This window comes from Rhagoletis pomonella, unplaced genomic scaffold, assembly GCF_013731165.1.
Source record: "Rhagoletis pomonella isolate Grant_MI unplaced genomic scaffold, Rhpom_1.0 Rhpom_scaffold_00001, whole genome shotgun sequence".
Lineage (NCBI taxonomy): Eukaryota > Metazoa > Arthropoda > Insecta > Diptera > Tephritidae > Rhagoletis > Rhagoletis pomonella.
The window spans coordinates 50166332-50192162 of NW_023458555.1; the positions used below are offsets into that span (position 1 = coordinate 50166332).

A 25831-nucleotide genomic window follows, 5' to 3' on the forward strand; every position below is an offset into this window, starting at 1 on the left:
TCGCAGTCTACTTTTTACCCATCAATATAAATACGATTAGAACTACCCGTCTACAAGGAAACGTCACATAAGGTATATAGTCTGATTATTTCTCTAATACTGTTAATCAGACTATATCCGCTTTGATTCTACCTCCAACAGCCAGACTCTTTGAGTTTGATTGCAGAGTTCGCAACAGTAGAATTCCATGTACAGTTGATGCACAATCACATTAAGCGCATCGATAGCGCACGACTTAATTGGTACCGCCGGACCAATTTTGACTTTATTCCACGATGTCGAAAGAATATCCCTTTTACATGTGCATGTACATGTACTAGCTTTTGCGTGATATTCCTACGCGTCTATCTGGTCTCACTGCATATCTCTTCGAACTCGGTTTGATATTTTATACAACGCCTAGGTACTTCGGCTCCAAAATGGAGAACTGCTCTTGCAGCTGAATGGTTAAGTAACGTCAACAGAATCACAAGAGCTTATGAGCAAATGCCTTGGAGCCGAGTGTAATGTACTAAATATCTTAATCAAGGAGATCTTGACGAAAAAAATACCAAAGAGGAAATTCTGACCGTAATTCAAGCAGACCTAGGTGTTAGTGACATATCGCTCTCAGCTGTTAAGAAGCTTACACCATAACACCAAAATAGTTTCCGGTGTCTAGGCTTTGGACATTCGTAAGTATAAAGTTTCCATCAGCTACCGATTTTGAGAAAAACGAGGTCAAATTGTCAAAAATCGCGATTTTTATAATATTTCAGAAGCTCTAACAAAACGTGGGCGAACCTTCCACTTAAATTTAAATTAGGGCTTGAACTTTCTACTATAATCCAAGAAAATACCATTCCTGCACCTTGACCGCAAGGTCACTTATATGTAGCCATTTATCAGAATTTGGGTCTCAGCTGAAAATCCATTGAAAATATTCAGAGATGGGGCATTTTTGAACGAAATTCAGAGATAGGGTGTTTTCAATAAAATTCTGAGATAGGGCGTTCTTGAAAAGTTTTCGAACTGGCTGCGGAGATAGGTCGATCTTTCACACAGGCATCGATATGTAGTCAGCTTGACCTTTAAACGACCTTCAAAAATAGAAGATTTTACATCTTTTTTCTTGCATCAAGGAAACCATTTTTATGGTCGAAAAATATTAGCATGTCACAAATGAATACTGTCAAAGATCTGCATCACCCTTGAATCACTCGATTTAAGTTGGTCCATTACTTTTAATTGCGACATTTTTTACATTTATCTAAATGCGACATTAAGTTTATTAATTGGTCCATTTTTGCAGTTGAATGCTCACGCATGGCATTTGAAATTTGTATATAAAATTTTCTGCATTGTTAATCTGCACTCTTATCGGATTCCGATAACTACAGTGAATATGTGTATGTATGTATTTACGCTAAAACAAATCACAAACAAAAAGAATTTAGAGTAATCGCGTATAAAAAACTAAAGCACTTAAGCCAAGCCAACTTTGAATGCAGTTGGTTGAATATGTTTTGCAAAGGCTTAGCCCAATTTGAAAAACAGAATGTGGATTTCATGCGTGCAAAAAAAATATCCATGTGCATTTGTGTACAAACATATCAAATTCTTGCCTGGGTATATATACATACATTTATGTAAATATGTGCGAAAAGAGAAATTTCAGCTGAATTAATTTTTTAGGGAATGTATTTTTTGGCGCTTTCGTGTCACTTCGTTTTGCATGTCGTTTGAATATGTCGCTGACAAGCAGACATATGTACATTAGGGTGATCCTTCAAATATTAACTTCCATGCAAATTTCCAAATTGTTAAGTTTTAGGTTTCGCTAACAGGGGTTGAAAAAATAATTATTTTTTTTAACGCAAAAATTCGAAAAATTTTTAATTAGACTAGCTATAACTGAATAAATTTCAATAATTTGTCAACTTTATCAGATAACAAGTCAAAATTGTTTCAAGTCTTTGAGATGCAATAAAAAAATTAAATTTTTTCAAACCCTGGTCGAACCATAAATGCTTTTTTTAATTTTTTAATTTTCGTGGTGGTCTTTATAGATACCGATATTTTTAAAGACCACCCTAATGTAAATACATATTTATTTGAAAGGACACATATGAAATGCCTGGTAAAAGCTACAAGGGCTTTTCTTGTTTTTTTTTTTTGTGGAGCCCCGTTTACTTTCACTGCACGTTGCTTAAATTTGTTGGCCAAACAACGCCGCCAAACCTCAACTAAAGCTAATCGTTACTAATGACTGTTAAAACGAGTAAAGCAGCTGTGTCGACCACCAAAACACAAAAGAACATACATAAGTAAATGAAAATCACCACATAACCAACCGCAATATCAACTAAGACTTGCCACCACCGACGGAGTTAGGAGTTTACTCAATTTTGTATAAAAAGGACTTCCTTTCTACTTTTTATCCACTGCACACACGCGTATGAACGTATTTTGAGTATTCGCTATTTAATCGTTACAAACGTTGCGCGATTTTTTTTTAAGTATTTAGAGGTTATAAGAAAGCAATTAAGCAACACGAAGCCGCAATAGTTTTTTGGGTTAGGTTAGGTTGGAATGACATGGTACGTCACTTCCCCTACTCTCATGCCAAAAGCAGGCCCATTGTGAACTATAGTTACGGTGACCATCCGTCCTGTATTATACGGGACAGTCCTCTTTTTTGACCCTTTGTCCTGGTAATTTATTTATTTTATACGGGACGTCAAATGTTCTGTATTTCTTTTAATGTCCTGTATTTGTCCCGTATTCGGTGTTCGGTATTTCGACGCCTTCAAAACTCATTAAAATGGCATGCCTATGAACGAGTTCTAAACGATGTTTGGTACATATATGATACTAATTTTCTCCATAAACAGTTATTATTTCCTAATCTGAATGCCTGTGATTTGAATCGAGGAATACATACAGGGACTAAAATAGAAATTAGGGCTGGACGTTTTGTAAGTTTTGACTATTTTTCCTTAGTTTAGTTATTGTTTATTTTATGAAAGTAAAGCTCATTACCTAACAAAAACCATACAATACCAAATTTTTAACTTTGTGCAAAAAACTATAAAAATTAATTCTGCAAGGTTTCACCAAAATTTCAAACTTTTTAATTAGGATCTTTAGGAAAAAATTTGGTTTGCAGTTTTGTAACTCATTAAAATTGAGTATTATAAAGTGCGAGTGGAAAGGGCTGCTGATTTGCTTCTCTTTTAAAAAAATGGTTGAACTTACTTACTTTGTATGAAAAAAATGCGTAACCGTCAACAAAAAAAAAATTGGCAAAAATTATTGGTAAGCCTTAGCAACTTAAAATTGCACTTTATTATACTAAAATTTAATGATTTTTTTTCATTGAAGAGGGCTTTAAGATCTGTAAGCTGTTGTGGAACAAATTTGCAAAATTATTTTTTGTGCCGTATTCGGCTCTCATAAATATGGTCACCGTAACTATAGTGGTCAGGACTCCAAACAGATGTTTCTGGGCACAACTTTGGAGACAAGACTCTTCATTAAGTGCTGTTTACTCACATAAGTACGTATTAAGATTAGGTCACGAAACTAGGGCTCCATAGAGCAAAATCGAACGAACAATGACCGTATATATATATCCACAAAACTATCCTTGGTGAGAAACCCCATAGTAAATAAATAGCCTTTTTAAAGGTGAAGGAGAACGCTGGACCACTGTTGTAGCTTTCTTGGTACGTTCCATTGTATTGTAATTTACGAGAATTGCTCCAGGATACTTGGCAGTACGTTTGAATTGTAGGTTTGAACCACAGAGTTTACGGCTTGTAAAAGCGGTAAAACGACTATCTGGTAAAAAAAAACAAGCTCGTTTTTAGCTGGCTTCACATTAAAACCGCATTTATTAGTCCAAGTAAATAGGGAGTAAAGTCAATATTCTCAAATTTCTTTAAAAAATATTCCTAAACTAAAACCTTTATGGCCTTATTCATAAAAAATAAAGTAGCTTTAAAAAAGGTTTATAAACTCAAAAATGTACGAAAACGTCACTTTGTAAATCTCTTTAAACCTACTTTATTTTTTATGAATAAAACCATTAGTCTTTAAACTTTAGTGCCAATGGGGTTTTCCGAATTTACACCCGACCTAAATTCCCTTTTCGGGAAGTGTTCGTTGGTTGTAATTAGCGAAACTTGATTTCCGTACATATTTTTAAGTCAATTTGAATGGTCAATACCCAACTTTCCCCTTCTCTTATAACACCACATGGTCAACTATCCGTAGCAAAATTGAATTTAATGAATATCATGGGTTAGTTCGAGCTTATTTTTCATTGGAATGCATTATTTTTGAACAGATGTAATACAAATTTTTACAGATTAACAAGCTTTCGGTTTCAGATGACTACTCCCTTCTTCGGAATCAAACACTTTCATAATTTTCTTTAACCCTTTCATGCCTAAGTACATTAAATTGGATTGAACTAAGCCCTTTTTTGGTGGTATGCTATAGTTGGTTGAGCCTTAAATATTTATGAAATGATAAAACCTACCTGTTTTCACTATGTGAAATTCAACGGCATTTGTTATCAACTAGACCTTCAGTTGAGTGATTGCGCTGCTAAATGGACTATCTGTCTATTTTTGGGCCATAACATCTTTGGCAGGAGCATACTAGGGTGGTCCAGAAATGCATGTAAAAAAGTAAAGTCGTAATTTTTATGCTCTCGACCCCTAGGATCGTTCTATATCGAAAAAATATACCCCTATTATTTATTTTTAAATCAAAAAATATTTAGAGGTCGCTCAAAGCGCTCAAAGTTTTCCATGTACATATTTAATATGGGAAAAACACTTTACGTAGAAATGGTAAAGAAATCTTAAAAATCAATATTTTTCGACCAGAAAGTCCTATTTCTCTACAGGAGATTCCCAATAATAATACCAGACTCTTTTTTTACCATTTTTTCATAATAACCATATTATGTGGATCCGCCAAAAACCTAGAAAATGCCAGGAACTGCAATGGGGAATAAATAAAAAATCTTTAGTATTAAAAAATGGTTAAATAAAAAATATTTATTTTCAAAAATTCTGTACCATTTCAACGAAAACAGTTTTTTTTTCTCTGTAAAATACATGGAAAACTTTGAGTGCTTTGAGCGACCTCTAAAGATTTTTTGATTTGAAAATAAAAAAATAGGGTTATATTTTTTCGATATAGAACGATCCTAGGGGTCTTAAACATTTTATGTGTAATTTTACCCTGTGTTTCCAATTTGGTATGTAAAAGTTAACAAGCAGTGCTCAATTTTATTAACACGGTGTGAAGTTTATATTTATTAAGAGAGGAAACTGGTTACCTGATCAAAAATTTTTTAAAAATTAAATTTTCTTATTGTGTTTTCGAATATGCCATTAGAATCCTTTCTCATTCCACTAATTAGTTGCAGTAATAAGTATCGATTATTTATACGAATTTAAGTTTTTACTTTGCCAAATATTTTTGAGCAAAAAAAAATCGATTAAGTTTTTTGCCTTTTTTATAAGGCATTGTTAATATCGACGGCTTTGAACGAAATTTCGCATGGTGCCATTTTTTCGAAAATGACTTTTGGTGCAAACTTGTTCTACACCCCACAACGCATCACCTGGCAAAAAAAACTGTGGCTGAAATCCCTATCCGAAAATTTACTGTACAATGCATTTTTTGCTTGTGGACAAAATTATGGTACGCGCGATACAAAAGTATTTTGTACGAAGTAAAAAAAAAAAAAATATTTAAAAACTTTTGAAAAGTAGAAAAAGCTCCCCTGTAAATTTCTTTTTTAGCTCATATGCTAATTCGCGCAAAGAGATCGATATAATGAAAATTTTTTCCAGTTTTTTTTTTTGGTTCGTTTCGGGAATATTTTTTTCTGTTTGATTCTTCGTATTTTACTATACAGAACTTTTCGGGATGTTTTAGACTTTTTTACATCTCTTTCGGGATTATTCGAGACTTCTTTGCGTCTCTTTAAAATTCCTCGTGTTTTATTTTTTTTGCTTTATTTTTTCGGGACTTGGCGGACCTTGGTTTTTTGGGGGAATTCACGAGGTTCTTCATAGCTTATACATATATTGGAATTCTTTGTGTTTTATTAATGAGGATTGGTATTTTCAGTTTGATTGCGATGGCTTGGTATTTTTTGACAATTTACGCTAATCTTCGCGCTTCTCTTTTCGAGAACTTTAGCGATTATTTTTGCGGTTTTTCAATACATTGACTTAACCTTTCGGGATTTCTTTGTGTAATTTTTTATTTTGGTGAATGGCTAAAAATTAAGGACCGAAAAATTGATAGCTAATTTTGCCTATTACTTTTGTCTTGAAAAACCACTTTGAATTATGCCTTGAACAAAATTCAAAAAAAAAAAACGAATACTAATTTTTTTGATATAAAATCATACTCGAATCGAACACTTGTTGTAACATTTTCTATGAGTATGTCTCGTACGCAAAATCAAAACAGAGTCAATAGGTCAATGTGACAATAAAACCATTAAATTGAAGTAACGAAATTTTAGAATACATATACTCAAAGCAATTGAAAAGTAAATATACTGTTGTATAAATGTCAATGACATAAATGCCCACACACCTACACTATCGCATATTACACATGAATGTGTATGTATGTATGTATGTATGCACATATCTCACACTGCGAATGAGCGAACATTGACTTGGGGCATCCTTTTTACAATTCACTGACTTTTCAAGTGATTTTCTCTGCCATTGTATTAAACTGTTCAGACGGAATGGCTGCTCCACGCAAAAGGATATTGGATACTGCGGATATTTCCGAGAACGCAAAGGAATGCCAGCCAATGAGCCAAAAGCCAAAGCACAAAAAAGGTGTAATTTATATTGGAATTGTGTAGGTTGGATATTGTTTAAACGACATGATAAGCCAACAGATTGTCAACGCACGCAACCAACGCAAACGCAGTGGCATGCCCATACATACATACGTAAGCACGCATCCTGTGAGCTGGCTAGGAGTTCGGTGCAAGCCTGTGTGCAAAAGAGCGCCGGGCAGGGAGACGAGGCTGCTGAGTGCTTTACTTGAGGGCTGAAATATGAGAAGCATATTTAGATAGGGCAGCATGCTTAAAATTGCGTGAAGCAGATATGTACATACATAGGTATAAAGGAACAAGGCAAGTAAAGGTAGTCAATACTGGTAGTGTGCACACTTGGCGGTGTAATGTGTTTTTGTATGGATGTACTAGTATGTGCACTGATGTATGTTGTAAAATCAGGCGACCTTCGGAGGCAGCATACAATGCTCGCATTATTTCTCCTTTTCCTATAGTTGCTGTACTACTTACTGCTACTGTGAGTCCTTTTTCCACTCACTTTCCTTCATTTTTGCTTATCTCGGAAGAATTTCATTTTAAATTTAATTTATATGCAAATGTACACAGTGCATGCCCCGAACAATAAGAAACAATCGGCTGGTGGTGCGCTTACGCATAGTCTCGGTTGACCTCTGCATCGGAGTATCGGAGTCGCTCGAAGGCGGTTGACTGCCAGGTAGGTAGGAAGTCATATTCCACTCTGCTGATCCCTTCCTGCCTTGCCACTACATACTATGTATGTGAGTGCTTAATGTGGTGCAGGAAATGCAAAAATAAATTACCGCTGAGTATTGCAAGGAACTGGCTGCATTTGTTACATTGTAATATGTGAATGCCCAGTAGGCCGACGAGCGAGCGAGGAGCAACGGGGTGCATGCAATCGCAAGGAAAATCGCGTTTAACCGCACAGAGTACATAGTATGCAGAAGAAACAATTATAAGAATAATATTTAATTAAAAGCGGTCAAAGGTGCAGGTGAAAGCTGTATTGTAAAGCCGCATGCATAATTCAATTAAAAGTAATGAGCCAGCATGTAGGTAGATTGGCAAAGGAATGAAGTGAAAATATCGTGTCATCAGATACGCAAACACATCGAACGGGAGGCTTTAAAATTTGTATTTCAACACACTTGTGTGTAAATTAGGCTAGGGGTCGCAAAAAATATTTAAAAACTGTCATTGAAGGGATTTAAGCGTTATAAAACAACAGCCAAAACCATACACACATATAGCGAAACTTCAAAATAACAAATCGCAATAAAATGAAACTCAATATACTAACATGCTTGCTAAACCTTAAACAAAAATAAGTCCGTCTGGGCAACACCTTATAAGCGAAACTTATGTTACACATCTATTTTATTTCATAATCACATACCACGGACGTATTTCATTTGTTGGAAATGGTGCATGAAACGACAGGTTAGTTGATATTTATCTTATAAGTTTAAGGTTATATTTATTTTAATTTAAAACATTGTATATCATACCACAACAAAAGAAATCAAATTAATTACATCATGTCTTATTCATATTTAAACAATGATATAAACAGTTTATGGTACCTGAAATATACGCTCTTGATTTTATTTCTCTAGCTGGTGCTTCTTATAGATTCTTATATTGATGAAAATAGCGATAAATATATCGTTAACAATATCGAGCATTATATCGATAGTAATATCGATAATTATACCGACAATAATATCGATAAATATAAAAGTGCAAAGTCTATACCTAAATTTATCGATAACAAGATCGATATTATATCAATAGCAATAACGATAATAATATCAATTACAAATCGATAACAATATCGATTACTACATCGATAAATATGTACAAACACCTAAATAAATTTTTCGAGATAGTAACGAGATTTCCGAAATAGTCTTTAAAATCATAATTGAGTCCCGAGAATTCCGGAAATATTCTCCAAATAAATAATGATATACATATACGTAGCTTGGTAAGCTTTATTGAACACTCGTTCAGTACAAGAACTATTCTGTTATAGCCTTTCTAGACATTGAGGTAGCTTTTAACAACATAAATTCGGAGGTCATAACACAGGCCTTAAAGAGACTAAATGCGGACGATTCTCTGGTTGAGTTTTGTAAGGCAGATGCTCTCTAGCTCGGCAAACTTCGGTGAGAAGTCTGCTTCAATAAATGTGACACTGGGCACACCGTAACTAGTCGCACTCTCGCCACTACTGTGGAACATAACCGTGAACTGTCTTCTGCCGGAGACGGGATGGAAAAGTGCCAGGGTTTTCGATGACGTAGACATCGCGTACAGGAGCAAGTTAACACAAACTCTATGCGACTTGATGCGGAGGGCACTTAGCGATGTATCAACATGGCCAACGAGTTTTTTACCTCTACGTCAATACGGAGAAAGTGGAGCTTATTCTCTTTAAGAAAAGATACAAAACACCACTGCTTACTCCGCCTTTTAAGCTTTCCTAAAAAAGCGAAACTTTAAGGCATCATTCTCGATGAAAAACATAGCTGGAAGAAGAACATAGTCCAGCATTATGAGAAGGCGTCTGGGGCCGTAGGGCCATTGGATTAGTAGGAACTGCATTAGCGGAGCAATCGGAAAACGCCAAATGACGATTTAAGTATCTTTTTAGATCTTCTGCCACTAGATCTAGTAGGACAGCTGATGGGATCTTTAGCGGCACTTCGGTTAATAGAGGCAGATCAATGGGAGTTGCGATTGCAGGGTCACTCCTGCATACTGAAAAAATATCATTAATGACATCCCACCAGCAATCAAATCTGTGATTTTTGTCGCAAGAAAATCAAGAACTAGGCTAGCAAAACAGTCTAAACGTTTTTTTGGGTTCCCGCTCATAGGGATACAGAGGGAAACTGTATGCCTTTCGCCACTTACTAGCTAGATTTTAGAGAACTTATCTTTACTCGCGCAAACTTGGACTAGGTGGGAAGGTCTCGAATTTCTCCATCTTGTCTGTAACTTTCCGGTAGTATCGCGGAGCAGATTGCGCTCTCAGGGGTCTTCTTTCTTTATTAACATTCATGAATTAGCTTATATTGACATTAGATGCCTGAAGGAGTTTATTTTTCTCCATAATCTTTAGAAGAAAGAAGGTTTGTCTAACATTCCGCTATGGCTATGGTTGGCCTACTGGTGTACTACTACTTTGGTGTTTATCTTGTAACGTTAGAGCTGCTCACGCATAGGATTCGTCCAGGTAACCTGAATAAAAATTATAAAAATAAAACTACGCTGACCTAGTATCAAAACCTAGACGATTTTTTTGGAACTAACACAAAGTAACCCGTACAGAAAACAACCCTAACGTCGTCCGTAGTACCGTTTTCGTGTTCCCTTTGAGTCTATTTGAAATAGACACGATTTACGAATAAACCTAAGCATATTGTTGGATATTAACGAGCCCAGCTGTTTACCACCCAACATATAGCTGTCAAAAGCCTCATACAAAGGCGAGGAAGAAGCACGAAAGTATTCCGCTATCTCATCCTTTTCAAAACAGAAAGGACAATGTGGTTGTCATTTATGCCTGTCGCAGTGTTTATGCTACGAAAATCGACCACTCGACAGTACCACGAACTGTCTGCAGTCCTTTCTGCTCAATAAAGGCAAATACATACATTGCTATACCCTCTGAGATTGAGGGCCACATGATTTTTGGCGAAGCTGCAACCCACCGAAGTCTCGCTGAACGATATAATCATCCATTTTGTGGCTTCTATAGCCAAGGACTTAAGGATTGCAAATACAAAGGCAACAGAGAAGTGAAGATTTTCGCCGTTACCTTCGATATAGATCTTGGGATCCTGATGCTGCGTCAGTTTCGGAGCCATCAGTAAAGATTCTACAATGCGTAAGCCCGAGCTCAGTATTGGAGGTGAGCCAGCACTTAGCCTCAGTGATCATTCTTTAAAGTTTGGCAAGGAGATTTTGCACGCTTATTATTGAGAGTCTGCTGTGTCAGATATATATCTGATAGTAAGTCCTATCAAAGAGGTGTAAATCCACAGGATTCCTCTGCGGGGCAGACCCTATATTTAGCTGTGGCTATTGTTAGCATGAATTTAAAAAATCGTCTAGAAACTACTCATCACTACTACTACTACTACTACTACTACTAGAAACAACCATCATTTCAAATTTTGTAAGACATATTTTTCGCTCTGTGAGAAAAAATCTCTACGTCCGAAATCGACTGATTAAATATCGACTCATACCTATCGATTTTAAACATATAACACATCTACTTAATAAAATTCGCATGCCTGCTCAAACCACCCTGCAGGAAAAAATTATTAATTGATAAAAAATAACCCACTTGTAATTAGTGGGATTTCTATAAAATATTTAACGTGTAGTTAACTGCAAAAAGCTAACTTGAAACTAGCTGAAAAGTAATGCAGGAATAATGCAGACGTAATCGAGAGATTGTTTTCTTTAAATAAGTTTCTATTTAGATATTTTCATATCTGTTTTACTCTGAATACACTTTCTTTCTGTACTTCTTTTCTCGAATTGGGAAGGAAGATCGAAATTTTATATTATCATTTTGCAGTTATGTCTGACGGAGTTCGAACATGGGACTACCTACTGCAGAATATGTAAACAAATATGTAATGTAATAAAATAAAGTAAATAAATAAAAATGTAACAAAAATAAATAAATAATGATATTATATATTCAAAAGTAGTTAGTTACAAGTTAGTGACATATAATACAGAGGTAACCACCCTTGACTATTTAGCGGCCATCTCCATATAAATATACTTAGTTAGCTTTCCTCAAAGAAAATATACAGATAATAGTGACCTTTAGTGCCTTCCTAATTAACTTCAAGCTAACTTATATTTAGTTAGATACATTTCCCGCAGGGCAGTGCAACATTTTATTTTACCCAACATATATATGTATGTATATATGTAATACATCTATGATTGTTTACATTTGTGTGCGTAAATATAATTGAAATTCTAATAAATTGAAATATTTACGAGCAGCGCCATGCCAAATCAAATCAACAGCGACACCAACTGCCAGCAGCCAAGCGCCAACAGACGATAGACGGCAACCAGCGACGATAAGAAAAATATTCCTTCAGTCGCGTTTTCTTGCCACTGACTACGTTGCACAATTACATATGCATGTGTCTCACTGATGTACATACCCTGCAGCAATAACGGGGTCAATTTTCCGTTAAGGACTAGTAATTCACTGGTTAAAATTGGACTGGTCAGAATTGGACATTTGCTTGCATCGAAAATGTCAGCCTTCGGCCAGTCCCCAATGAACCGGCCTAGAGATAGACGAAAAGTACAGTTTGGCAGTGACAGGGTGGTGATGTCTTTCAATTCAATAAAAAAAATTAAAGAACACAACCTTGAAAATGTCCCAATCGCTTGGTCTGGCCTGGATGCAAAGTGAACATTTGAACACACATTTACATGCGTGGCTGTAGCTCAGTACGCAGAGATGCTTGCCACTATTTGTAAGCTTCCAGGAGGGTCCGGGTTCAAATTCCGTCAGAAGCAGCATGGCTATAAAATGATAAATTGTTTTTTTGTGTGTTTCCGAATTATGAAAAAGCATCTGCGAAGTGCAGAACGCAATCTTACTCCAACGAAAAAAATCTCCAAAATTGGACTAGTCCAGGACTATCTTACGGTCAGTGTTGATTGGACCGGTCCTTTTCCAATGACCCGCCAACGCTAAAAATGGCAGTTGAAACCATTGGCAGGGGAATTATGAGGGACTAGTGCTGGTAACAATAGGGACTATCTGAGGGCTAACCTAGGGTGAGTCTGAATTGCTGCAGAGTAAATAAATAAATACACACACATGCATATGTACGCACATAAACAGCGCATAAATATCAGGCATATCCTGAGCGTATGAATTTCCTGCGCATTCTGCTTACCGCAGACGTCAGCCGAAGCGTCGTTTCAAAGCAAAGCGCCAACACATGATGCCGGAAGCACTTTTGAGCAGTTAAATTGCATTAGTGACTTTGAAGCTACATATACATATAAAAATATGTGGTATAACTACCACCGTGCGACAAAAACAATTCAAATTTCAAAATATACGAAAGAATCGATACACTCACGAAGCTATAGGCCAAATATAGTAAATCTGTGTTTTTAGTTTTCACTCTGACGTTAGGATATTTTTCAAAGGACTTTGAAATTTTAAAGATATGATTAATTCAAAAAATTATTAAAAAAAAAAATTAGTGCAATCTGGAATAAAAATATGGGTAATAAATGAGAGAGAAAATTCTAAAGAATTTAAAAACAATAAAGTTTTTTAGTTTACAAGGACAAATAGGTATCGAAAATGTGCTTCTAATAAAGTTGATCTTTTAAGCTAAAAATTTTTGCAGATATTCAATAATTAAAAAAAAAAAATTGCAAATTCTCAAGGATATTTAAGGACAAAACTTGTTAAAGACATTTCCATGCCCATTCATCTTTATGCACCAAAAAATTGATTCTGTTATAATTCTAAAGAATTTTTTTTAAATCATACCCTTATTGTTATCATACATAGCACTGAATTTTTTAAATCATTTTTTGAAATAAATAATCATATTTTTTTTAATTTCAAAGTCCCTTTAAAAAAGTCCTGACGTCAGAGAGAAAAACGAATATATTCATTTTTTTGTGTAGAATTTACTGTCACACGGTGTACTATACATATATGTATATACATACATAAGTATGTGTACACAAATATTTCCCACTGGGAAAATAGGTAAGCACCTTATGAGGGAAGCCATGTTTTCTTTCAGTTTTTAGTATCAAAATTGTCATCATGGCCAATGTCATCTACTAATAAAGCGAAAAATGAACACCTCCGACGACACATTACGTTATCAGTTGCAAAATAACGTACAGCCGCAGTTATTTCCAAGCACCGAACTACTCCGAGCGACTGCTCTGCATTACACGTAACTTGCTTTGTAAAGCGGCTCAGAAGTATGTCTGATACCAAATGTACATTCTAAATTCCTACTTACATAAGGCGGCCACGTCTTTGTTAAAGTACACTGAGAAAAGAGTTTAGTTACGTCAACTAAATATGTTTTTATCAACACATGATTTGGTTATAGTTACATAATTTTTTTATAGTTACCAAATCATGTGTTGAGAGGAATATATTTGGCTCACTTTTTTCTGAGTGTAAGGGAGATTCGTCAGTGACGTGGTAAGGACTGCCGGGTGAAGTGTAAGTTGCTGGCAAGGTATTGCCCTTCACCTGGCGGTCCTTACCACTTCTCTGCCAAATCTCCATTACTTTAACTAAGACGTGGCCGCCTTATGTAAGTAGGAATTAAGAATGTACATTTGGTATCAGACATACCTCTGAGCCGCTTTACAAAGTAAGTTACGCGTAATGCAGAGCAGTCGCTCGGAGTAGTTCGGCACTTGGAAATAATTTCGGCTGTACGTTATTTTGCAACTGACAACGTAATGTGTCGTCGGAGGTGTTCATTTTGCGCTTTATTAGTAGATGACATTGGCCATGATGACAATTTTGGTACTAAAAACTGAAAGAAAACATGGCTTACCTCGTAAGGTGCTTACCTATTTTCCCAGTGGGTTATGTTTGTATATGAAGTGGGTAATGTTGGCAGTTGAAAACTCCAGTTTGGCTGCCGCTGTAATCGCAAGCAATAAAAATTCCAAACTGCTGAATCCTCAAATATATTCAGAAAACCTATTGGGCCCTCTACTCTTCACAACATTTATTAGTATTAAGCCTTATACCCATAAAAAATCAGAATATAGATTTTAGGTGTAGGGAGTGAAAGTGATGGCAAGCTTAAAAAACCAATGGTTGAAACCGGTTTGGAAAACCCGAGTCGATCCTTAGTAGCAGGGCTTTTTCAGGTATTCAGGCGTTAATGCGAAATGAAATTGCAAAATTTCAAACAGCCGAAAATCTCGCATCAGTCATTGAATTTTCTTATCGTTGGCATATGTTGAATCTAATCATTTACTATGTAGTGCGATAAATAAATCGCCTTGAAATATATTGAAGAAAAGCTCTTTTTACTTTAAGTTTAAGTTTTCAAGGTTTTCCATTTTTTCGTCCTTTTTTGATTTTCTTACGATTTAATTTTATATATTCTTTTTCATGTGATTAAATTTTTTTTACAAAATATATTTTTGGTATTATGAGTTTTTCAAAGGTAAAAAAAGTTCCTCGATATTTTATTGTAGAATCCTTTTGAACTCAGGTTTGCCAATATTTAGGCTGTGGATCCGATCTGGGATATCATAAAAAAAAATCATAGCCAGCTTGTTTCCCTAAACGGATGCACCGTCAGTCCGAATCCAGAGTGGCATATTGAAGGATTTTTAGTGCATTATGTTACCACATAGATTAGCTCTCATTTCCTGAGACTGTAAATGAAAGTTAATTTTTGATTTGAAATTAAAAAACATAATAATTTAAAAAAAGGCGTGGAATTCCAAAAAAAGCAGAGGGCCTAAAAGTATACAACATGGAAAAGTAACAAATGAAATGTGTAGTCAGCCAAATCTGTCAGTTTGAGGGCCATGTAAGGTACATGTTGCATATTGTTAGGTGCACCTGCTATTCTTTTGGAGATTTTTGGCGATCAAAATTAAAAAATAAACAAAACTCGTACAAAAATATATTGCTTTATTTTTCAAGAATATTAGCTGCAATGGCAAAATACTATTTCAACAAATACAAGTAAAGAACAATATTTCGAGTGATTTTTCTTGAGGGCTGGAATATTAGCTTTATTATTTTCAGCATAAGATAATGAAGATACTCGGTTTTGTATTTAAGTGGAAATTCTGATAATTTTTTCTTTCGCTGTTTCTAAGCAAATAATTTTATATATAGTAAATTATTTTTCTCGGAACCTATATTAAGACTATTCGGATTTTTTTCGGAAGGTTTTAAGAGCTTTCTAGATTTTTTGAGACTCTTCGGATTCATGTCTCCGGCTTTTTTGGGGGCACTTCGGTTCTGCAGGACTTTTCTCTATTGCTTGTGTTAATTTTTTCGATGATTTTCGGGAACTTTTGGAATTTTTTCGGAGCATTCTGGGAGTCTTCGAGTCGAATACTTCGTGTTAGTTTTTCCCAACCCTTTTTTCGGAACACTTCTTTAACTTTTTCGGAACTTTTTGGTATTTTTCGGCTTTTATTTTTGGGGTTTTCTTTGTAAACATCTTGGGATTTTTCAAGGTTTTTTCGAATTCCTCTTCTGACTTTTTTGCGTTTCTTCCTATTCTACTTTTCAAAATCTCGGAAACATTTTATTTTCTGACGAAGACGAGGCCAAATTGGCCCTGCTCCAAAAAAATGAATAAGTACTATACTTAACTAACCGTTATTTCTTGCTTAATATAAAAACGATCACTATTGATCATAAAATGCATATATGGTACGGCTAATTTCCAATTCTCTTTTATTTTCAATTGAGATTTTGAAAGCGAATTAAATTCAGGATATTTTGAATGCGTTTAAAGATTTCTTAATTAATCCAATGTTTTCTGCCTGAAAGCAAATCAAAATGTCTATATCACAACCAAAAATGTTAATCCCCACAGCCAACAGCGCCAATTAAGAATTAAAAAAAAAAAATACACACTTACATAACACACCCTGGTTTGCTAAATAATATCTTGCCGCAGAGCCCTAAAGTGGAAGATAAAATATCAAACGATGAGCTAAGCCATAAAATGCAAGCAAGTACAAATTGAAAAGTGGAAGCATAAAAATGCCACAGTAATACGAATACGTACAACAGATGGTAATAAGTGGAGGGCTGCAGCGGAACATTTTTATGGTAGTTACATATGTATGTATGGGAACATTTATGCAGTAAAAAAAGGCCATTCGAAGTTACAAGAAAACGCATGTCAAGCATTTTTCGGACGATTTTGGATCGCAGCCAAATGTCATGTCGGAGGGCAAAGGCATCCTGTAACCCACAAATGTATGTAAATGAATCTGGTTGGATATTTGGTTATATGTGTGTAAATATGTATGTAGTTAAGTGCGACAGTACAAGTGTCGCTACTAGTTTAACTCACTTAAATAGCAATTTAAAAGACATGCTATGCAGCCAAAAGAAAGGAAAGAAACTCGAAAGTTTGCGTCATAAAATCATGTATCAGTAGGGTGTTGCAGATGGAATGGGGATTTTTTTTTTTTTGTGAAAGTCGGTGTCGGCTTACTCTCTTGTGGTATTCCTATTGGCCTAATTGGCATATAACTTTTTCCTAAAATTAAGTATTAAAGGTCCTCAGCCTGGTAGATCTTCGGTGTCTCATGTTTAATGCCTTGGTCCGCGCCCCGAACATACAAAGGAGACGGTATTGAGCATGGATTTTCGGTGAAGTGCATATGTAAGGTAAAAAATAGAAATTGCCTGTTTTATGCTTTCCTTCAAAACTATGGCAAAAATTACCTTGTTCTTAAAACTCTAAAATATTGCAGAACGTTGAGGACAACCCTTTCACTGGGAATATGATCCGCCGTTTCTTCTTTCAGCTCAAAAAAAAAAATAATATCGAAACATCTTCTCTTGGAATACCCAGCACAAAATTCCCTCTGCCCTTATTAAATAGTTTCTTTAATATCTCCTTTGATGAACAGGTAACCTGCTTAGCATCCAGTGATGCCAGATTGTGGGTAATTTCCCTATTTGAGGGATATTTTGCATCAAAAATTATTAAAAGGGAAAAAAGGGGCACTTCATATAAATAAGGGATTTTCTTTTGACGCAGTTATTGTTGCATAATTGATCAAAATTCAAGAATATTCGACATTCTTACGTAGTTAATCGTTCTGAAGATGTGATGTGGAGTGAAATGGTATATAATTGTTAAAAAGTATAAGGACAATTTCGAAAATTTTCTTACGTCAACCAATTCAAGCGCTGAGTATGAAAGAATCTTTTCAGTTGTAACTGGTGTTTCATGTAAAAAGCGAAACAAACTATCAATTTTAAAGTCAAAGGGAAAAAATGAATGAGTGAAAAAAATGCAGAAAAAGGGGTTTTTTCTTAACAGCGGTCGGCCCTCGACAAGCAATGGCAAACCTCCGAGTGTATTCCTGCCATGAAAAACAGCTTCTCATAAAAATACACTCGCCATTCGGAGTCGGCGTAAAACTGTAGGTCCCTCCCCTTTGTGTGACAACATCAAGGGGACCGCCACAAATTGGAGGAAAAGCACATATGTGTCAGCGCCAAACTATTATTATTATTTTATATGAATTTTACTTCTTTACTACTGAAACATGTATATGTTTAAATTCGTTGGGAATTTTGTGGGATAAATTTTCAAGATGTGGGTAATTGAGGGATTTTTTCCCCATTTCCGTGGGATATTTAACAGAGAATGTCTGGCATCACTGTTAGCATCTCGCCGCCCTGGAAATTCAATCCAGTGTTTGTTGAACTTTTTGACTACACAGTTCTTTATGCACTTTTGCTAGTCCACAAAATGGTTCCGAACAATGAAACATCGACATAGAGTAAATTTACTCTCATATATGGCTGTTCTAAGACACTATATATATGTTATGTATTCCCATTGCATTAACCTTTGCTTGAAAAATGGTGTACCTTGCTACAGATTATTTTGAGGCTCGATCCAAAGTTTTTCCGAGGGTCAATAGGCCCTCCACTCTGCATTCCTTTCGTTTTTGTATGGAGGACATCTAATTTTGCTACCCATAGAATGGCTTCCAGAAGGGCTTTGTAGGACATACTTCAGAAGGCCTTTTAGAAGAGTCTTTCTAACAGGGCAATTCTGACATCTGTCTTTCAACCGAAGGCGGTTTACGAAAGGCAAATTGGAAGATCTGCTAGCGAAAAACCTCCTCCTGTTATTCCGTTTGTCTTTCAGCAGAAAATTTTCTAAAAAATTAAATTAAATTAATAAAATTTATATTTTTCTTTTTAAAATAATAAAAACTAAAAATTAAATAAAAATTTAATTAAAAAAAAAGAATTTAAAAATAAAAAAAATTTGCAGTGTTTCTAAGAACACCTTTCTTATATATTGAAATATAAAAATTCTAATAATCCTAAATTAAAAAAAGAAAAAAATTTAATAAAAGTAAATATATGAATTTAATAACAATGGAAAATAAAAAAGAAGAAGAAAGAAAGTGAAATAAATTTCTAAAAAATAATAATAAAATTTACAAATTAAAACAAAATGAAGTTGAAAGAAAAAAGTGCACGATTTAATTTCTAAAAATTAAGTTAAATTAAAAAAGTTCTTTTCAAAATAATAAAAGCCGCTGTCCATAGATTCAAACCTCGAGCCTCTTGAATGGCACGCTTGTCCTTTGCTTACTTGACCATTGCGACCTTTGGAGCAGCGCGAGTGAAATAATATTCATGCATAAATATGTATATAAATCTCTAATTGAAACATGCTCAAGTGCTTTTCTCAAAAGAGCTTTTCATCATGAAAGTAGGCAAGGGAGCTTTTGTGCCAGAATAAATGAGATCTTTCAAACTATCTTACAAAAAACTATCTTTGACAGAATTGCCCTTTAAATTCATAAAATACAAATGGATTCTTACTAGCTAGTGCCAATATCAATCTTAAACTACATTTTTTTCTTCTGGGGACACTTCTCCATAACATATCAACAACTAAGTTTAAGTTCGATCTATCTCGACAGCCAGTTCGAAAACGAATGCGGTTAACGGTCAAAAATAGACAAGTTAAGTCTAGACGGTTAAGTCGGTTAAAAATAGACAATTAGAAGTAAGTTTATAGGTGTGATGTGCACGATGTCGTTACTCCCCCAAATACCTAAAGCTTTTGCCACTTTCTTAACTGGGCCATGTAGGACCAGAACATCACAATGCCTACACATATGTATATATGTAAGTAGCAGCAGTTGGTTTTTCGTTTACATAAACTGCGTAAATATCTGACTGCCTAAACTCGATCTCTCTGAGTTGTGGTTATACATACGTTGCATGCCTAGTAGATACCCAGTACGGCATAGCTCAACCAATTATCTCAGAAAAAGTAGTATTTCTGCTTATGTAGCAACTAACTTCAAATTGATGTATCTATAATCACCTAGCAGCCTCCTTGAGATAAACCAAATGCGTACACTTTTGATACCTTTGCAAATACCTAATTCAATATTAGTTGAAAAATCATCTTAGTTAGGGCAATTAACTGTTTCACAATTTAATTCTAAGTTATTTTAAATTCGTTGAAAGACATCTGCAAAGAAACATACTGACTTTGAAGTGCTTTAAGCCAAATGCATTTTAAAATAGTGAAATCAAATGCAGGGTCGGATAACTGACTGCTTCCTAGGACATCGACATGTTAAAGTAAACAGTTCGCTCCAAGAAAGAAAGTCAGATCTTCAATTAGTTGTGGTGGTTAAAAAATGGTTGAGCATCAATATTTAAACTATGCAGTTTCTTTCCGCACTGGGTATGTGTGTATACAAACACATATTCCAGATGCCTATACCACAGCATAAGCCGATGCTGCCGTTATCGAAAGCAATTTTACGCGCGCTTCAGCTTAACAGTAAAGGATTTTGTGTGTACTTACATATGTTTGGGTGGATGTTTGCACGTGTGAAGGCATGTGGTCTATAACACATATTTATAGAGCAATCAACTTGCAAGCATAAACAAATTTATATGCATTTAAACACGCTTAATTTTATGTCATTCCATATTCGGCAAATTCGTTTTCCTTCACAGCTTTTTTATAAATTCCTTTTTATTTGTCTTTTTCTTTTGTCTCTCTGGCAGTTGCTTTACATAAATACACACTGTACATATTTATGTGTACATACATATATATGTACAATAGGCCGCATCCGGATCTATTGGCCGAAAAATATATCAATTCGTTCCAAGCGATTTTGAACACTCACTATGGGAGTGTATATGTATTTCGTTTCGTTTTTTTCTATAACATTTTTATTTAGTATCCGAAATATATTTTTCAAGTTATGTTCATTTGTCTGAAAGCGACATCCTTTACGCAATGTTATGTGTCAGGAAAATAATCTCAATGGCAAGAAAAATAATAAACCATTTTCATTAAACAACAGCTGACTACTACATAGGTAGTAATTATTAAAATATTTAATTAAAGTAAATGTTTTCGCGATTTTAGTTGGCTGAATGTCCTCGGCTATCAAGCTTGTCAAATATATCGTCAAGGCGCACTTCATCATGGGAGCGTATTACAGGGTGCCATGTTCAGAAAGAAATTACAATTTTTTAACCTTGTAATTATAGGGTAATATTTTCTGGTGGAATATATGTATTTATAGAATAAATATTAAGCTGTTTTTACAGCGTGCCGAAAAAAGTTATTACTCCTGAAATATTCTTTTTGTAAGTGTTCCAAATCGTTTGGAATTAATTGAACTTTTCTTTTGTGATTCAGTCTAATGTACATACAAATATATTCCATTTCTTTTGCGTAAAAATCACATAAATATTTGTCATTTGCTTTTCGTACGTCCATAACTTGATTCGAATAGCCACAAATGAGCATTCAATAAATGTGACGTTAAGTGTTGGAAATGCGCAATAATGCAAATAACGAATGTGAACTGAATACATTTATCCCAATTTATTAGGAGCAATTCTGTTGTGAGAAAAACTGCTCGTGTGGCTAACGTCAATCGAATTTTCCAAGTACTTATATAAGTCTTAGTGCTGCTTTAAATATCCAATGTCATTAAAATGTGGGTAATCACCAGCTTTGTATATTTTATATAAAAGTATGTGCAATTTACAATTATTTGATTTAAATGGCCCGAGTTGTGTATTATTTATTTGATTAATTTTTTTTTAGCTAACTAACTTCTATGAAATTGGTTTTTGTAAATTTTGTGGAAGATAACTAGGTGTTTTTACTTTTAGGTGAGCTAAGAAGAGTAGAGTTGAGTGAAGTTAAGATGAGGTGAATTGAAGTGAATTGAGTTCAGGCGAGGTGAGTTTAGATAAGTTAGGTGACTTAGGGTGAGTTGAGTTGAGGTGAAACGAGTTTAGGTAAAATAGCATTAGTTGGGGTGAGTTGAAGTGAGGTGTGGTAAATTTAGTTGATATACAATGTGGTAAGTTCGGTTGAAGTGGCTAAGGTGAGTTGAAGTGGACTGAGAGGAGTTAAAGTGAACTGAGAGGAGTTGATGTGAGGTTAGTTGAGGTGAGATGAGGTGAAATGCTTGGAACACGGTAACTTAATAAAACTTAATATAACGTAACATAAAAAAAAAATTATCTTAAAAAATATAACATAACATAACATAACTTAACAAAACATAACATAACATAACGTAACATAAGATAACATATCACAACATAACATACCACACCATAACATAGCATAACATATAAAAGACTGTTTCGATGATCTAATCTTTTTAAGTAAAATACCACGCACTGAATTTGCCTTATTGGTTTCTAAATAGAAGCTATACCTACTTTTAGCGCAATCATATTTTAATTTAGGCCATGGTTTCTGACTCACAGAAAGTGATACGGTAGAGAAAATGTATGCAAAATAAAAACGGGTTTCAGATGAAAATGGATAACCAGATTTTTCAAATTGCCATTTTTCGAATACCTCGAAAACTGGTTCTCGAAAAAGTGCGAAAAATCGAACACCCTAATGTGTGCATACATACATATGTATTAGATGATCTTTAAAATATCCGCATGTAATTTTTTTTTGTTCTATCCCCAAAAAAAAGATACATAGAAGAAAATTTCAAATTTAAAAAAACAAATTAGGGGTGGTTACCAGGGTTTAAAGAAGTAAATTTTATTTTTACATCGCAAAAATTTGACAAAATTTTTACCATAAATCTGATAAATTTTACAAACATATTACTTAAACTTTTTATATCTATATATGATAAAAAAAAAAACCCAAAAAAAATTTCCAAATTCTACAGAATTTTCTCATTCATTTGATACTCAAATTGCTATTTTACATTGCGCTGAATGTTTCAAATAATTTGTTTGTGTTAAGCGTATCTTCGAAATTGTAAAGTCCTTTTAAAAAAACTCCTGACGCCGGCTACTAATTTCGTGAGTATATTTATTGTTTAGTGTGTTTTGAAATTATGTAAGTTTCTTTCGCACTGTGTAGTAAGCGGCGTTGAGTAATCCACGTCGTATGAGCAACATTTTACTTCAAACAAATTTGAAACTAACAACTAAATAACACCTCGCTCGCATATCGAAAAACCATTATTTAACCAACAGCAATTCTCTTTTTCTTTATTTGCAGCAATTTTTCTATCACGACTTCCCGAAGACCCATCAGACAACGACACGCAAAAAAATCTACAAAAGCTGTCTGGTGTGCGACACTTGCATACGCGAGCTGATGGTACTCGACGTTCCGCCCCAGGTGAGCAATTGTAAAATATAAGCTTAATGTAGTCCTGCAACCACGGTAGCAAAAGCTACTTGAAATTTGAGTTAAGGAATTGCAAACAAACGGTAAACTAGCAGAAAAAGGACTAAACATTTACAGCTGTACTGGCGAGAGCAACAGCAACAGCAACATCTATGGCAATTTAAACACCAGCAAGCCCTCTATCGGACAGGCAGGTGTCTCGGCAAAGTCTTTTGCCTCAGTCATGCCATGCGCCGCTCCCATTAGTCGTATCACATGCATAAATTATCGTTTTATTGATATTGCACTTGCCGCAGAGTGCAGAGCATAAAGCTCTAGTTGCATTCGTTTTATTTTACTTTTTTTTAATATTCCTAATGGAATTTCTGCGATTGCTTTTGCACACGTCTAGCTGTTTTATTGAAAATTTTGCATTAAATTCGATGAACTGCAAGCAGCCTGAATATTGAAATGGTTATGGCAATAAAAAAGTATGTATGCATGTATATATAAATATGTATGTATTTATGTATGTAGTACTGCCTGCAGCTGGAATTGCATCTATTCTATTCTATTTAGAAATGTAGTTTTACTATGAAGATAAGAAAATAAAATACGAATTGATATGCATAGTGAATATGGCCTTTAATTTTCACTCCTGGCTACCGGCTTAGCGGCACACTGAGGACACACATAGAAGGCCCATTGTGTTACTACAGATTGACGCCGTTCAATTATCCTCCCTGTTGAACCATTTCTTCGGGCTGTTGAATCCGATCAGGCCTTTTGAATATCCCTAAGGCTGGCCAGTAACGATGAACCTAGATGACGCAGCTTGCAAGACTGGTTTCTTCTCTTACTGGTCCTTACAGCCTCTGCAGTATCTTTGGAAGGGCACACCGAGGCTCTCTCTATTCTCACCTATTAGACAGTGCCTGGTTAGAGCCCTCACATCTTTAGATATATCCTCTCATCTAAGAGAGTGTACCCTTCGTGATCGCTTCCGATCCCATTTAGGTCACGTCTGCCTCGATTTTCAACAAATGTGCTAACAATTTTATTCTGCGCGGGTGAGAAAAATTTTATATCCGGCAAATAAAGTTTCTGTAAATTTTTAAACCGTTTCCATATTCTGCGCACTCTTTTAACCGGAGAAACTGTTTACCATCATATAAGCTGATAACAAAATAATGACCCATGAGATATACGCTGTCAAAATTTTTACAAAACCACATAGTAGTTGAATTGCTAAATATATAAACAACGTTGCCAACGTAGCCAGAATTGCGCTTACAAGAAGTGGCAACAATTTTTGGTAATAAATTTTGTGGTTACAAACTCATCGGTAATGTGTAGAAAAGACCTATAAGTGCCTGCAAGTGCAAAAATGCATAGGGATGCGTTGCTTACCAGAAAGAATCGGCTTGGTCGTGCCTTGCCTTGCAAGTTCTCCTGCCATGCAGCTTCCCCTATGTCCCTATGACCATTGCGCAAGTGAGGTGAAGTCTGTTCTGCTTGGCCATCCCCTGCAGAGATAGGTGGCAGCCAGCGCAATCTTTGAGTAAAAGGTGAATGAGCTCAGAAGTTCGGTTGCGGCTTGGCTATCACTAAAAGTTAAGACGTCTCTTCCCATAATTTCGGTTCCAAGATTCTCAGCAGCTGAAACTTCAGCTTGGAGCCCGCCACAGAGTTTTTAAGAGGAGGGTTTTGTGAAAAAACGTTCCGTCATACGTTACCGTCGATTTTCGAGCCATCTGTGTAGATATCAATATCTTCTTTACACTCCGCCCTGTTTCGGATTCTTGTTCTAAAGTTCGTTTCCGGAACAGAAATCGAAGCGCAATGGTCTGTGCTGTTCGGAATCAAGCAAAATTTATTTAGTGTACAAGAGTATCCCTGGGGTCCATGTCTCCATCGGGATGTCTCTCTTAAGCGAAGAGCAGTGCGTTGCCACCTGCTCTCCTGATAAATCCCTTCAGAGCATCGTTTCGCGTGGTTCTGAGCGCTCCGATTATGCAGATGAAATTGGTTCTTTGCACCTTGGTGAGTAGCTTGAGGTTGACCTTGTTAACAGGTCTAACGACTGCTATAAATATCCATCGACAAATCCGGATATGTTTAGGCCTTTAAACCAAAAGTAAGAGACCCACTCAGTATATGGGAGGCCCAATTCACACACATTGGCACAATTCCTCAGGCCAATCAGTTCATTGACGGTGGGCTTCAGTCTTTCACTCGATACGCGAGATAAGGCCTTGTAACCTGTGCTTATAAGGCTGATCCCGCGGTATTTGGCGCGAATGGCGAGATCACCTTTCATGTGGACACTTAAATTTCAGTCATCGGGCATGCTTATTTATACTTTTTGTAACAAAAATGGATCAGGCCCGGTCGCAAGGGGGGTTACAACCACCCTCCCCCCCCCCCCCCCCCCCTGTCGCAGGGAAATATACATACAAATTGCCATCATTGGCTTAAGATAATAATGGTAAAAATTAGCTATGCGCATCACTTGTATCATACCTCT

At 35.5% G+C, this 25831-nt stretch overlaps 1 protein-coding gene across 1 annotated transcript in view; it reads left to right on the forward strand.

The window, feature by feature from the left end:
* Positions 1 to 25831, forward strand: part of LOC118748410 (ras-like protein family member 10B) — a 135935-nt gene that overhangs the window by 78944 nt on the left and 31160 nt on the right. The window contains exon 3 of the mRNA XM_036482842.1: positions 23194 to 23316. Coding sequence (XP_036338735.1) covers positions 23194 to 23316 — 123 coding nt within the window. The remainder of the gene's footprint in view (positions 1 to 23193; positions 23317 to 25831) is intronic.